At 39.4% G+C, this 15585-nt stretch overlaps 3 protein-coding genes and 1 non-coding gene across 6 annotated transcripts in view; 1 reads left to right on the top strand and 3 right to left on the bottom strand.

The window, feature by feature from the left end:
* Nucleotides 1–314: 314 nt before the first annotated feature.
* hhatlb (hedgehog acyltransferase like, b) lies at nucleotides 315–8216 on the bottom strand. 3 transcript variants are annotated; one of them, XM_044105409.1, is made up of 12 exons: nucleotides 7598–8216; nucleotides 5987–6113; nucleotides 4745–4806; nucleotides 4566–4679; nucleotides 4121–4315; nucleotides 3837–4046; nucleotides 3048–3219; nucleotides 2789–2933; nucleotides 2670–2705; nucleotides 2395–2596; nucleotides 2172–2313; nucleotides 315–893 (listed from the first exon to the last, which is right to left on the bottom strand). In XM_044105409.1, exons 2-12 carry the CDS (start codon nucleotides 6090–6092, stop codon nucleotides 691–693), a joined length of 1587 nt encoding a protein of 528 aa, XP_043961344.1. In that variant the 5' UTR covers nucleotides 6093–6113; nucleotides 7598–8216; the 3' UTR covers nucleotides 315–690. The 3 variants fall into 3 exon arrangements, with proteins under 3 accessions (XP_043961344.1, XP_043961346.1, XP_043961347.1); XM_044105411.1 differs by lacking the exon at nucleotides 4745–4806; XM_044105412.1 differs by lacking the exons at nucleotides 4566–4679; nucleotides 4745–4806; nucleotides 5987–6113; nucleotides 7598–8216 and adding an exon at nucleotides 4411–4495.
* ctdspla (CTD (carboxy-terminal domain, RNA polymerase II, polypeptide A) small phosphatase-like a) overlaps nucleotides 6175–15585 on the top strand; it is a 45173-nt gene continuing 35762 nt past the window's right edge. The window contains exon 1 of the mRNA XM_044105414.1: nucleotides 6175–7062. Within this exon, the coding sequence (XP_043961349.1) occupies nucleotides 7035–7062 (28 nt within the window). The 5' untranslated portion in view covers nucleotides 6175–7034. The remainder of the gene's footprint in view (nucleotides 7063–15585) is intronic.
* gars1 (glycyl-tRNA synthetase 1) lies at nucleotides 8688–14943 on the bottom strand. Its single transcript, XM_044105408.1, has 17 exons — nucleotides 14602–14943; nucleotides 14148–14249; nucleotides 13620–13722; nucleotides 13090–13231; nucleotides 12568–12656; nucleotides 12305–12381; nucleotides 12077–12222; nucleotides 11841–11990; nucleotides 11398–11560; nucleotides 11128–11292; nucleotides 10942–11049; nucleotides 10714–10859; nucleotides 10549–10634; nucleotides 10359–10468; nucleotides 9688–9781; nucleotides 9405–9595; nucleotides 8688–9145 (listed from the first exon to the last, which is right to left on the bottom strand). Exons 1-17 carry the CDS (start codon nucleotides 14857–14859, stop codon nucleotides 9020–9022), a joined length of 2256 nt encoding a protein of 751 aa, XP_043961343.1. The 5' UTR covers nucleotides 14860–14943; the 3' UTR covers nucleotides 8688–9019.
* On the bottom strand, nucleotides 12711–12845 carry LOC122824696. Its single transcript, XR_006369544.1, has one exon. It is a non-coding gene; the product is annotated as a small nucleolar RNA SNORA84 (small nucleolar RNA).

Genomic DNA, 15585 nt, shown 5'->3' with positions numbered 1-15585 from the left:
TCTGTGGATATCTGTTGCTCCCCCAGAATCTTTTGGCCATTTTTAGGATTATTGCTCTGGCTCTGGCTGGTTTCCTTACTGACAAGGTATTGCAAAGTCAATGTGATTTCCTGAGTAGAAGTGAGGGTCGTTTGTGCAAAATCAGTTCAGTTTATAGTGAATTTTAGTAAAAGATGGTGATAATGTCAGCAGCATATGTCGAAAAACACAACCTCTTGCAAAGAAATCCTTTCTAAAGAAACAACTTTTTAAAGGCCGGTAAGAGCATCGGATGTCACTGGTTTGTTGAAGCGTTTCCATCAAGGGCTTTCATGTGGGATTAAAAAGAGTTTTATTAACTGGTACAGCATTACAAGAAAAATCTTTTCATGCAGACTTACAGTCACATACCACTTTTTTTCATACAGTAAAGTGGTAATTATGAGTGTCAGGGAAGTCGGTACTTTCGTTGTCAGTATTTTTTTATAACTCCAGGACTGTACAATATGTTACAATAAATATGACTTAATGTTTTCCACTAACTATTAATAACCCCTTCCATATAAATACTCAATCTTATTTACAGCCTGTGACTTCCTAGAATCATTAAAAATTCATTTTACAAAAGCTAATTAGGACATAATGAAGCTTCCAATATTCTCGACTAGATGGTCTGTTAGTCTCTGAACCTTTTAGCTGAATGCCAAATTTCTACTCTGCTTTTTCTTTGCTGGAATCAGCCACTGCCTGTGGAGCAGCAGTGGGAGGACAGGTGGGGGTGGCAGCATTAAGAGGGGGGGCAGGAGGAAGTGGATCTGGGTCATCGATGAGGGCCAGTCTTCTCTCTCGCTCCTTGATCACTTGAATTAGACAGTAGGTCACAAACATGACAATGACGGTAGTTATAGGGAAGCCTGGAGAAAGGAGAAGTTATAAATTCAAAACCATATAAAAAAAATCCCAACAATCTTTATGTTGCTAAAATAAGAGATGCACCAATAAGTGAGCTGGTTACTGAAATTGGCCTGAATGTCCTTAAACCACCTCTGATCAGGCAGTGACTATCTGAAAACCTAACAGGGAACACATAGCTAAGAAATATCAGATTCCACTGATTATGGATGTTGTTACTGCTGAACTTTGCAGTCAAGTGTTTGAAAGTAAAGTCAGAGGAAACACAGATTTAGGAAGTTTTTTTTAAAGAAAATTTTTTATTCTTTGGGGGTGTATTGGCCGTTTATTCAGACTGCTACCAAAGAGCAAGATGTCAGAAAGTGCTGGTCAATTTGATCCTTTGCCATTTTGTGATTTTAAGCCTTTTTACCCAGTTGTGAACAACCACTGTCAAATCAGCCTTTGACAAGAATTTCTGACTCAAAAATCAAACATTTTACCAAATTTGTGAATGTACTGGACCAGGTATACCAGTGGCACGTTTCTGTGTTGAAGTTATAACTTCTAGAAGAAGACTCATAGAGAGACATCTTTTAGGATTAGTGGGATATTCAAAAAATTAAGACAGAGGAAACAGAAAATATGTAAGTAGACTCAACTCATCTTTTACCTAATGAATGCTGGAAATAGACAACTCTCTGACTCCGTAGAGACACATATTTGTGCTAGCAGCAGAAAGCAAGACTTTAAAAGGTGTTGGTTACTTTGCTCCTTTGATGCTTGATACTTTTGTTGTAATTTTGAAAATATATATTTCTGCTGTTATGAACAAAAGCTATATGTCTTAGCAAGTAATTTTACTCAGCTTGTAGATGCGCCATCAAAATTGCAAACTGACCTGGAGTTAACTTCCACAGATAACAGGAAGGACCACAACAAAATTACAGGCTTTGGTTGTCATAGATCATGCCAGATTTGTAAAAGGGGCAGCCATATTTTGTTTTTTTCCCCAAAGGTGTACATTCTTTGGGAATAAAGGTTGTCATTTTACATTTAGTGGAGCTAATCACTCAAATATGGTGTAAATAGAAGTTTAAAATTTCCTAATCACTTTTGTCTCATTTTTGAAACACTAAAGAATAAAGAATGAAGGAAAAATATTTTTAGGATGCTATTAATTATAGCTTTTGTGGAGAAATTGGTATATGCTAATCTTTATTGACAGTTTGAAGCTTTACAAAAACTGGAAATTTGAAATCAAGCCTGATTGGTGCATCTCCAAGTAAAACTCAAATCACCTTTCAGAAGCAGTCGCTTGGTGACCAACTTGACAAAATCCAAACTGTTCAGAGCCATAAGGTTGTACAGCACAATGCACCAAAAGTTGAACGTGTTGAAGATTGCTCTTATGCGGCGGGACATTGCTTCTGACATAGCAGCCTGTCAAAAAAAAAAGACATCAACACCTTAATATCTAAACACAAACAAACAAAAATAAAGAATAAAACTGCAACAACACACCTCAAAGGATGCAAATGGCTCCATGGAGAAGACCTTAGCGGTCCACAGCTCAAAGTTGAGACCAAAACAGTTGAAGAAAGCCCAGAACAGGACGACCTCGCAGGGGCCCAACCAGAGGATGGTGACGCCATAGGTGCAAAGCGTAGCCACCAGCTCCTCCACCACATTCTCATGCTTTCCACCAAGGTAATTATAAACATACCTGAGGACACAAAAACCACCAGAACCTCCTACATCCAGCTGAACTAATATAATGAATATTCAAGAAATCTTACTTGCACAACCAGTCATTAATTCCTCTGTCAAAATGCCTACAAAAAAAGAAAGAAATGTTTTATGTCATCTGGTTTTCAGTTTTAACCAAAAGGAGGCGAGCTTTGTATGCAGAACGTACGTTTCAGAGAACACATAGAGCATAGTGATGCACTTTGGTGGTTTTGGTGGGTCCAGGTGATCCAGTGTGGACACTGTGTTGATGACTCCGAACATGACAGCTGCTTTTATCCAATCGTAGACGAGGTTGATGTAAGCCAGACCCACTGGAAACGTGCAGGTATATTAGTTACGTTGCATTTTTGGGCGTGCAGAAAAATGTCTTCCCCCCATGATAGTAGATAAAACTTTAACAACCACACAAATACTGTGGCACATACCCAAAGCCCAGTCAGAGAGGTGTTTCAAGAGCTTTATGTCAGTGGGGATGGTGAGGATGTACATGAAGTGGAAGAGGACATCCACTACGATAATGACTCCGAAATAGATCAAACCCTGCAGGCTGATGTTCCACATTTCCCTTTCTTTTCTGGTCAGGTCAGACTTATTGGCCTGCAGAGGGCAGCAAAGACATAACACAACTAGTCTTGTACAATACTGTAGATCAGATGTCCGAACACTGGTCCACAGACCCCGCTGTCCTGCATGTTTTAAGCGTTTTCCAGCTGCTGCACATCCAGCTTAAATGAATAGGCGATTAACATATTTCGGCAGCAGTTGCAGGCATGCAAAGGAGGTAATGAAATCATTTAAGTCAGCTTTGCTGGAGCAGGGAAACATTGAAAACATGTAGGACAGTGGGCTCTGAGGACCAGGGTGTGGGACCACTGAGCTAGATGATTCTGACTCCTGAAGTTAGTTGGATGCAGTAGATATTAGTTGTGTAAGAGAAAAAGAGGATGAATACTACTGCATGTCAAATTTTCTGATTTTTTTATTTTAAAACGTAAGAAAGTCATGGTCACGGCTATTTTTCCACTTTGCAATACTCTTTGCAGGGCACTGTAAAAGTCTGAAAATATGATAGATAATATTCACTATAAACAAAAATATTAATATGCAACTTGGACACAAGCAAGAAAAGAAACCGGTGCCATCTAGTGCATGAAATAGAAAATCCTGAAATCCTTAAACAGTTGAATGACTGTGCTAAATTAAAAGAAACTCACTTGCACATAAAATTTGTCAAATGTCATGATGGGTCCAAAGTAGAAGAAAGGGAGGTAAAAGTTGTACTTGAGCAGCTCCAGGATGCTGTAGTTCCCATCTTTCCGTTCACAGTTTTCCAAAGCAAAACTCATGCAGCGCATGATCGTGAACCCACAGCCTCCATAGAAGAGGACATGCCGCAGCTCAAAGTCTCCTTCCACAAAACCTGCCTGTGTGGAAGACTTACAGTAATTCTGCACACCGATAATCAAATGAGGGACTCAAAGTTTGCCAGCTGTTTCACCTGCCAGGACACGAAAGGTTCACACTTGAAAGTGGCGAGGGTGCAGAGACCAGCGACGAAGCAGAGCCAGCGGATTTTCACTAAGGAGATGCTGTAGAGCAGGATGCAGTGGGACAGCATGAGGGAGACATAGGTCCAACCCATGCTGGTCCATACCGCCAGCAGACCATACACCATGTAAACCAAGGACCTGAACTGTAAGAGACATATTACACAGAAAGGCTAATTTGCATTGAAAAGGAGTACATTTTAAGTCTACTTTCTGCCTCTTTTTCTTATTTAAAACTCACCAAATACAAGTTGAGATTAACTAATTAATGTCACATCAAGACATCAATCAGTTTTCTTATCCTCTTAGTGTTCATGCAGTTGTGATCTGCAGATGCCAACAGATTAAGAATGATCTAAAAAAATTAAATATGATTTATGGTAAAGTTTAAGCAACCTGAGGAGCCAGCATGGAGCAGATCTTGGCAAAGAGCACGTGACCAGAGAGGGCGAACAGGATGTGCTCTCTGAAGGTGGAGAACCACATCATCCACTCCAGATCTGCAGTGTCCTGTGGATAACAAGGCAAATGCTTAATAATATTCCAATGGTGTTAAATATCACGTCATCACTTACCATTTTTCTCCCAAAGTATCCTGGTTTCACACTGGCTTTAAATGTCTTTCTGTTTACATTGGCTGAGAAACATGACAGCAGGATGGAAGTGAGAATAAAATATGTTAGTAGTGACAAAAATAATGAATAATTGCAAATTTATAATTTAATGTCACAGGACCTGGTTTATCATGACAAATATGTGTTCCAGTTGTTTTGGATGTGTATGTGTTCTTACTAGACTTAAACAAAAGGTTCAACACAGAACAGTTTTCTTTTTGTCCTCTGTGATATTAATAGTGACACCCGATCTACTGAGCATGCTCAGTATAGCTCTGACTCTTCAGCGTCACACTGAAAAACTAACATACGTGTATAATGCAGATTCTGTTTTGTTTACATGTAAAGTTACTCCCCCATATTTATATTTAAAATTGACTTATGTTTGTATCGTTTTTCGGTAAAAAAAATATATTGTATTCAAAATCACAAATTCTTTTTTTTTTTTTTATTGATCATTTTCTTCTTTTTATATTGCATGCTCATTCTATCTAATTTCAACATGCAACATATGTTATATGCATCATGAGAATATATTTAAAACTACTCAATTTCTTAAGTTCTTTATTATAGATTTCCTGCCATATTATCTTTACTATGTTTTAAACAGTGTTGGCCTTTTGGCCTAATTTTTTTCCTTTACCTTTAAAAGGGAGAACAAAAACAAAGCTGATAAAAAAAAGGTAAAGAAATAGTCCAGTTAGTCCAGCTAGTTTATATTACATCAGCAGCAGTTTATATTATTTGTTAAGCAAATATTAAGATTTGATTTCATAATATGTGAGAATTAAATACTAAAATAATCTAAAATTAGCACTGATTGGTGTGACGATGTGCTTCCAGTTGTAGAAGAGAAAATAACATTCTGCTGTGTGGAAACAATACCAGGATGTAACCTTTCAGTGCATTTTCAAAAAGGTACAAGTGTCACTTTTCATATTTTTGTAGTCTGTGAAAACTACAAAACCTAGCACCTGTTTCATTTAACGTTTATAGTAATTAATAAGATGTGCCAATGAAATATTAAATAAAAATGTACCAGTGAACACCAATAATACACTGGTAAGTTTTTACATTTTTGTGAAACTAAATGACCATTTGCACAATTTTGACGCTTGTAACCACTGTGTGTGTCAGCATAGGGTATCCTTCTCATTCTATCCTGTCTTTTGTTGCATTATAAGAACTCATCAGCGTACTTACAGCTCGACACTTCAGAGATCCAGCTGGCTGTCCAGAACATGGCCAGACACAGCACAGTGTTGTAGAAGTAGATCTCATACTTAGGAAGTGCAGCTTTGATTCCCATGATGACAATGAGTTTTGGAGGCTAATGAGAACAAATCACAATCAATTCAGTGTGTTGCATATTTAGCTAAACATTATCTAGATTAATAATATACATAGAACCACAGGGTTTCCACCAGTTGCCAAAACTGAAAAATAAAGGACATGACTACCAATCACTGAAGAGCTTTTAACAATTTCTTCTGCTTTCAAGCTTGTATGCCTGAACTAAATGTTTCAGATCAGTCAACAATTTTCTAAAGTAGAGAAAGATGACCTGAGAAAATTTGAAAAGGCAGTTTTCTAATTTTATGCATTAAAGAAGGAAAAAGGCTATCCAAATTGAAATGGCCCCATGTGGAAATATAATTGCACTCCAATTTAATCATGACTTCACAGTGTTTTTTGTTAGACTTCACTGACCACACCCAGGTTGAATTATTGCCAGGCCTTTAAAATCATAATAACTTGAAAGGTGTGATAACCAGGTTTGAATTCCAGTTGCATGATATTTAGGTTTTTCCATGCAGTAACGACCGACCAGCACGCAAGAGTGGAAGGGCTTTCTGCAGGTTCAAATGGAAAAACTGGTTTTATTCTGCTTTTAATGTACTCTGTAAGCAAAACTGTTTGTCCCTATAGACTAATATTTGTGGTTTATGTGGGAACAAAGGTTCAACACACCTGAGTCAAATGACTGAATCACCTCCTCAATATGCAGTAAAGCTCTCCAGAGTTCTGACGACCTCATTATTTAACTCAGGTGTTTTGAAGCAGAGCCACATGTAAAGGTGGCAGGAGACCGGACATCGAGGCCTCGGTTTGAAGATCCCTGTTTAAATGTGTTTTCTCAAGACAAAAGTCAGAAAATGTTCACGCTTCCTCTTAGTGACAAACTTTATGAAGATGTTGGTGTCGTTTTCCAGCAGAAATTGCCAATTGCTCTGACAAAGAATCTCGGAAGATGAGGGAAATCAGACCCAACAATGCAGGTGAGCTGAAGGCTTCTAATAAAGTCATTTGATAGAAGTTACTTTAATAGAGTAAGTTTTGGATTTAGTTAGCTGCAAGCTAACATTAGCATAAATATGTAATAAATCAACAATGTAAGCTTTTGGCTTTGAAATTACTCAAATAAATTAACTGCAGGGATTTTATTATGTGCTATAGAGATGCAGGAAATGTATTGATATTTTCTTTCTAAAAGTAGCATGAGGATAACATGGACTGAATACAATGGGGAGAGTGTAATGTGTCAACAAAGTGCAGCTGTCTGCTATTTTTAACCAGACAACTCTACAGTTAATTCATGCACTCCAGCAGCAATATATGCTCGACAAAATGACACACTAAACTCAACGCTTTGTATTAACCCGGACTATCAGTTTTTGATTTTCAGTGTCACAAATGTAAAGTTAACCCCTCTCCCCAGTTCAGTCCCCACATTGTCCTGTTAGACAGCCTGCTGTTCAAATGCCACACGGTCACACAGTTCAGCTTGTCCTCAGCACCTGTTGTGATACTGACCTTGAACGCAGCAGTCCCAAGAGGTTTCCCAGCAAAGTTTAAGTTTGGACAGATGGATGAAAACTCAAGTTAAAATATGAAGAGAAAGAAAATGAAAGAAATGTCAATTTTGTGTGGTGGTCATCCACAGAGCGCAGGCTGGACAGTGGGTCCCTCTGGCTCCTTGAGAGGGAGCTGCCGCTGGCTAAAGGTGACATGATGTATTTATACTTTAACCATTGACAGCAGGGGCGGGACAGGACTTCTAAATCAGTGTAATAGACTGTAGGCCATGTGATAATACAAGACGGTTTGTCAGCTGAGCAGCAGATATTCAGAATTTCTTGTATGTATGCAATTTGAGAGACGCATGTAGAAGGTCACCAAAATCATCTGGACCATAGCTGAAGCAGTGCACACTGTCAAAACTGTCTATAGTTATTGCACTAAATGAAAAGACATGTTTTCAATTTCCCTCGCTGCCAAATCTTCTTTGGGAAGGTTTAATTCTGGTGCAATTTTGAGTTTCAGTCTCGATATGCATGTCTCAGATTCTGAAAGAAACTGTGAGCCTGTTAACCAGCAGGCAGTGCCGACTAGTGACGTTTGGTGGGTTTAAGTACTGCAAAAGTATTCTTTTTTTTTTCTCTTTTTCCCCATAAACTTTAACTTACTTTATTAAGATTTTCTGTGACCAATCAGCACACAGATATGTACACTAAAGCATTGAGTAGATTTGTATTCCGTGTATTTAGTTCTGTATCCTGCTGACCCAGACTTGGAGACAGTTTAGGCTCAGGAGTTAAACTGATTAGGGTGTGACACCATCACGTTCTTATATTTTATTTTTAGAAGTACCAGTATTTAAAAATCTTACCAAAGTCAAATCTTATTTTCAATCTTAAACCATGTAGGTAATCTGTAAATATCTGGTATGACTACTGATTTTTATATAAGGCTCTTATTAATCCGGGACCTTCTTGGTTTCAATTCACTTTATATTTACAGTTCTATTGGGGGGAGGGAGGAGGAGTTAATTGCAGAAATAACATTAAAACTTATCACTCCTAACTTTTAAACAACTTTACAGAAAACCCTTAAACCACAGGTGTCCAGGAATTGCTGGCAGCTTTTAATTCAACTTGTTAAATATCGATCCATTCAGGCTGAAAACTTGAACAGTGAAAGTCTTCCACTGATACCCTGATTATTTTTTTTTTCCTTTTGAAAGAATAACATGTCAAATATAGTTGCAAAGTTGTTCACTGACGACGTCCTGTGCAGGTGTTGCCCTCAACTCTTAGATAAACCCAACATTTTAGTGATTGAAGTGGGATTGGTCCACCTGTGTGGCTCATCACAACGTATCTGCAGGATTCTTCTTGGTGCATTTGCATTGAGTCTGAAATATTTATGGAGCTGCTTGCGAAGGAAATGCAAGCTCTACTCCTCAATCGTGTCCTTTTTACTCGTCTCCTGTCCTTCAAAGATGGGATACTCGCTTTCCACTTCTGCCCAGGTCAGGGTGCCGTTGGCCAAATCACGAACAATAACTGGCAGCTTGTTAACCTGAAGAGGAATGGGGGAGAAAGGCATTAATAGATAAAGTTATAATGATTTTGTAGGAAGTGTGTAGATCATATAGATGACAAAGATAATTTGAGCAATTACAAAAGAAGCAGTTTTCAAATTAACTACTTTGTAATGGGGGGAAAACTATATAGACCCACATGACCTAACATGGTAACTAAACAACTAACTGCTTATCTAATGTATTATGAACCAATTGAAGCTGAAGTTGACAGAAAAACGGGAACGGTTGCTGCACCTCAGCTCTGATCTGCCTCATTGAATCACGGTCCCTCAGCGTGGCCGTGTGAGGCGTCTTGTTCACCGTGTCGAAGTCAATGGTGATGCCGAATGCCACACCGATCTCGTCTGTCCTAGCATAGCGCCTCCCGATGGAGCCGGAGGAGTCGTCCACCTTGTGTGACACGCCGTTTTTGGTCATGGCCTCGGCTAATGTGGAGGAACATAGGAACAGTAGGTAAATATGCTGAAATACGTCAGTTCTTTAAGGGTGAAATTTTTAATATTAGGAAGGCACTTACATAGCTCCTTCACGAAAGGCATGAACTCTTGGTTTTGGCTCAGAGGTAAGACAGAACATTTGTATGGAGCTACAGTCGCAGGAAAGCTAAAGTACTGTAAAAAAGAAACGTATGAAACACAAACAGAAAAGACTGACTTTAAAGAACACATGGCAAAAAATACTTTTTAAATAAATATAGTAAATATAGGTTTTAAAAACATAAAAGCAATATTAGACATTGAAAAATTCATGGTTGAACAATGTATTTAAGTGCTAAAGTGTCCAAAAACTCACTTAAATGTTGTTTTAGCAAACCATTCCATAAACTCCACTGGAAGCCAAAGTAAAATGCATAAAATAAGAATAATAAAAGCTTATCAACTAGATCAGGGGTGTCCAAAGTCGGTTCTCGAGGGCCGGCATCCTGCATGCTTTAGTTCTCTCCCTGGTGGTAGTAACAACCTTTTCAGCATGTCAATGTACTTCTTAGGCCTTTTAACGAGCCATTATTGGATCCAGGTGCATTAAACCAGGGAGAAAACTAAAACATCCAGGATGCCGGCCCTCGAGGACCGACTTTCGGAACCCCTGAACTAGATTGTTATAGTAATTTGACAGCAGTATTTAAAACTAATAGAGAAATTAAAGTGTAACACAATTCACCCACTCTGGTTACTTCACTAAACCTACCGTTCTCTGCTCATCGCCTTCTCTGATGTGGAATGTGTGTTCAAAGATGGTGTACATGATTCTACCGATTCCAAAGGAGGGCTCAATGACACTGGGAACAACTTCCTCCACTGCAGTTGAAGGGAAATGAAAGCTATAACATTTGATGACTGGTAAATAATCCTTTTCATTCCTCAAAAGTCAATCTCACCATGCAAGGTCTTTTGGAATCTCTTTACTCCGACCATTTCCTTTGTGAGTTTAAAGGTCTTCCCTTCAGTCTCGATTGTGAACTCTCTGTAGAGCAGAAGTAAATCATTGAAACTATGTGAAAACTAATGTTCAACAGTCCTATAAACATAAGAAGTTCACTAACCCATTATCATTCAGCAGCTGTTCCTGCTCTGCAATGAAGCATTCGTCACACACCGCCAGATATTCCATTGCTAACTTAGCATCCTTTTTATAAGCCTTCCCAATTGCTCCTTTGTTGGGCTCAAACTGGACAACATTAACGGTTTTGTGCAGAGAGGTTAAAGACAAATACAATTAACAGGGAAAATACTAATATTAGTATTATGTAAATTAGTAGCTTAAAGGATATAGGCTCTTTCAGAGGTTTCTCGGCAACTAGCGGGACCTTTGTGGCTCTTGCATGACACTTAAGATCGTAACAAGACCGGTCAGCACAGCCCACGATCTCAATCCAACCCTACAAAAAAATGATATTTTAAGCAGCAGAACTAGAAAAACTGCATCAGTCCGAAGTTTGTGCTGTATTGGTGCTTACATAGGAGGTCTTGGTTTCAGCATCCCAGCAGTCACAGGCGTAGTGAGCCATCTCGTTGTCCATGTGCTGTCGGAAACGCAGCTTATCTTTGGCAATACCGACTTTTGTAAGGTAGAGGTAAATCCTCCCAATGAAATATCCCAGGACAGAGTTATTAATCACTCCCTGAAGAAAACGATAAAAAAAACAATAAAAAAAAAAATCAGTTTCCATTTTAGATTGCAAGTAATATCACGCTTCTACAACTGGGCAAGAATCACAGATATCTACTTGTTCCACAGCGTCTCCCAGCCTCATGATATGGGCTGACTGGCCACTTGTCTGGGCTTTGGATGAGTACAACATGAGGTCCAGGTCTGCCACACTGGAGAATTTAGGATGGACCTTCTCATTTGGGTCCACAAAGTGCTCGATCTCAGCCATGGTGAACTCCCTACACAGACAGAGTAGCAGGCACATTCCAGTTTGTACTCAGGGTTACTAGACATTTCCATATTAAAATTTCATATTGAACCAGACTTAGGCCTAAGACAGATAGATGAATGCAATTTTTAAATAAAAGTGTATTAAAAATTGCCTGGAAATTATATTGTTTACTCTTGTCATTTTCTTTAATCGTTATCCAGACCTGCAAAGATGCTTAAATCCAATTCCAGACTTGATTTTTTTTCCCCTTCCTACAACTCCAAAGAGGAATTCTGAGGATTGCTCACCTAACCCGAATGAGTCCAGAGCGAGGAGAGATTTCGTTCCTGAAGGAGTTTCCGATCTGAGCAGCGGCAAAGGGAAGTTTCCCCTGGTTGAACTCTAGGAGCCGCTTAAAGTTGAGGAAGATTCCCTGAGCAGTTTCAGGCCTCAAATAGCTGGAAATGTAGGTCACATTCAGAGATTTTACAAAAGAACGAAAAACATTACAAACTTCCCCAACAGTTTAAATGCTTTAACACACCCTGGCATATTCCCTCCTGGTCCGATGGATGTCTGAAACATCAGATTGAAGGAGATGGGAGCGGTGAGCTCATTTCCTGTGGTGGGAGACTTGACGTTGTATTTCACAAAAAGGTCCGTCAGCTCTTGCTGGGAGTAGTTGTCCAACTAAAATGGTTTTAAAAACATGAATAATCTGGTCAGAAATCATTTGCTCACCAATAAAATTCTATCTTTTTGTGGAACTGACCTGAGTGATGACACTGTCCATCTCTGCCTTTTTCTCAGCTGCACATTTCTTATCAGACATGAGCTTCTGGAGATGAGCTGCAGGTGAACAAATAAAGCAGTATAGTTATTAGTAAAGACAACTATTACTGACCAGTTTACAAGATGAAAAATGTTAAGCACAGTCAGTAAACCATTAAAAGAAGAATCTATACGTTGTAATTCCTAATTAGTCAAGAGTTCACTTTTAAAACCTCATCTCTTAACCTTAAGTAGTGCTTTTACCTTTCAGAAGGTGGTCAGCCCTGAAGCATTCGCCATTTTTGACATCTTTCACCATATAGTCTGCAAACTTTTCCACATGTCCAGATGTCCTGGAACAAAACACAGCAAGAATGAGCTTCAAGGAGGACATTCAAACCAAAGTCAAGTGTATCTGCAACCGGGCTATGGAGCGCTGCTGTAGCTGCAGGTTCCATGCATAAAATCGCAGAAGTTCGTATGCGCCCGTCAATTAAAACCTACAGCTCGGCACTTTTAGCCGACTCTAGGAACCACAAGGCGCCTTCAGCAGAGGCAGTGATTGAATACAAAACAACAACATTTTCTGACTTATAGTCAGAAAAAAAGGGAAATAGCCAACTCAGCTTTTTCAGTAGATTACAAGATACAAAATGTTTGAATTTAAAATAATATGTCTGCACTTCAATTGAGCTTATTAAGAGACATCAGATAGATGTGCAGAAGTAATCGAAAAACATTTCTGTTGCATGAATAAGGCTTCCAGCACTGCAACAGTGCACCTACTTGAGGACAGGCTCAGGAGTCAGCATGGTGCAATCGATCTCCAGGATCTGCTCCTCCTGGATGAAGTGCTGCCTCCACACCTGCAGGATGTTGTTCTTCAGGGCACAGCCAACAGGGCCAAAGTCATACAGGCCGCTCACACCTGAGGAACGGTTACCAATCAGAAACACAAATATTATATATATATTTTTTGACCAGCTAACACCATTTCACTGAATTCTTTAACATTTAATTAGATATTTTAACAGATTTCCAGATTAATTTTTCCCACTATTTTTAGTTTGTTTATCTTCACTTAAAAAAACAAACATCACTAAGAATTTCTGCAGACTAGCTTAGATTGAAAAACCAGCAAAAGCCAGACACTAACTGAAGGACACAAAGTATTGAAAGGAAGGACAGCATCAGTTAAAAGAAAAATCTGAAGGAAAAAAGGAAAAAGTTTTCATCCCAATAAATTACAATTCTTATAAGAATGATAAAAAATTCTCACAATTGCCCACTCTACTAGTAGCAATGTAACACTTTACCTCCATAGATGGCAAAGGCCTGATCATAGAAGAACCGCCTCTTCAGGGTGTCCTCCATCTTGGTTCTGTCAACAATATCATCTTTGGGTTGCAGCGACAGCTCCTGTAAATGTTACACCACCTTTTCATGACAGAGTATTGCACACGTACAAATGCTAGGTTGCAAGCTAGCTGCTTAACAAAACAAAATGAAACAAAACAGTTTATATATGAACCTAAAGTAGGATCAGTGCAAGACCAGATCAAGCAGCATGTTGCAGAAATCAGACAGTTGTTTAATAACTACTGTTTGGATTGTAGGTGATTCTATAAGAAATGTCTCTGGACTGACATTTGTGGTGAACTGGTGATAATTTCATATTTGAGCAAAGTGGAGATGATCATCCAGGTTTACCTTGGACACTCAAAAGCCCAAAACTATTCATACTGTGCAACAGATTACATGAGATTTGAAGGCAATTGTGAACATGGAGTAATTATGTTGAGTGCATTCTGATCAAAATCAGATGAAGATCACAACTGATTTACCTTGGCCTCTAAAGTCCTCTTCCTTGCTTTCAATTCTGCGACGGCTTTGGTCACATCCACATCAGGAGCTCCTTCCTGTTTCATTTTGCGTACCAGGTCCCCCTGAGGAAAATAATTAGAGCAAACCCCTGAGACAGCTACAGGCGCCACTGGGCTCCAGTTTGGGCCTGTTTTACAAAGCTAAAGGCCGATTATAGATGTGGAGTTTAGGCACCAGGAGATCAGCCTCCTTTCTGCACCCCACCCTGCAGCTAACTACTGTCTGAAGCTGCAGAAGCGGCTCAACGTGGCAGATAGCATGATTGTCAGCTAGCAGCAGCTAGCATTGGTAGCTTCTTATGCACTGACAGTTTGTATCAGGCGGTATATACACAAATGTTTTATTGTTAAAACTGAACCGTATGGGGCCATTCTGTTAGCTAATAGTGAATAAAAACAAATAGATCAGCTGTACCTGTTCTTTGACTGCCTGCCTCAAAGGGGAGAGAATCTCCTCAAAGTTGCCGTCCCCCATGGTTTGTCCTTCCGTGAGCTGCAGCCAGAGGCTCCTCTGCTTCTTACCACACAGGCAGACCGACGCTGAAAAAGACCTTCTTCCGGGTGGATGGCGGAGCGACAACTGGACAAAGCGGATCGTGAATAGTGGACAGAGGGAGGGAATCTCAGTGGTGGTCCTCAGCAGAGCTGATGCAGCGCTGCGGAGAAGAAGCATGGACCGGTGAACTGCAACCACAGGAGAATGATGAAATCTCTGGAAACAAGTAAACACCGCCTACAGCACGGGCTCGGCACTTTCGCTACAAATCACGCTCAATGATAAGGAATCTATCTGCAGATTCGTTGAAAACTGTATTTTATTTTATTTATTTTTTTAAATAAAATTATTATTTCTATTAAAATTACGGTGAAGAAAATCTAGTAAAAATTAAATAAAAGTCTTCGGGGTTCAAGTCCAAAACCGGTTGTGGAGAATATATTCATTCAAGATTGTTTAAGTAACATGCATAACAATATCAAAAATGTTTTGTAACATTTTTGATATTCAGTGTTGCCTGAAGGTGTCCCACCCTTCACAGCCTCAGCTTCCATAAAAGGGAAGCTGGAAGGGTGGTGACTCACCTGGTCACACACAGAAAATTGTGTGTGACCAGGTGTGTGCTGGACCCACGCTTTCCACTGTTTGCTGTGGTAGGTTTGGAGAAAAACTGTTTTAAATATATCCTCTTAAATAAGTATGTGCTAAAGTGATGGTTTTATAAAGGGGCACACTATTAATGACGTTCCGGTGGCAGCGTTATCTGGGCGTGTGGTTGTTCGACGCCCCAGGTGTGTGGTTTGGCGAACTGTCCGGTTGGATAACTGTTTCACCCGCTAGTGGTGCGTTCACACCAATGATGTAATGATGACAAAATCTTCATACAAACACGGTGTTTTAATA

The sequence above is a fragment of the Gambusia affinis genome, linkage group LG21 (genome assembly GCF_019740435.1).
Source record: "Gambusia affinis linkage group LG21, SWU_Gaff_1.0, whole genome shotgun sequence".
In the NCBI taxonomy this organism is placed as follows: Eukaryota; Metazoa; Chordata; class Actinopteri; order Cyprinodontiformes; family Poeciliidae; genus Gambusia; species Gambusia affinis.
The sequence above is the reverse complement of the archived record's forward strand: the minus strand, read 5'-3'. Positions and strand labels throughout refer to the sequence as shown.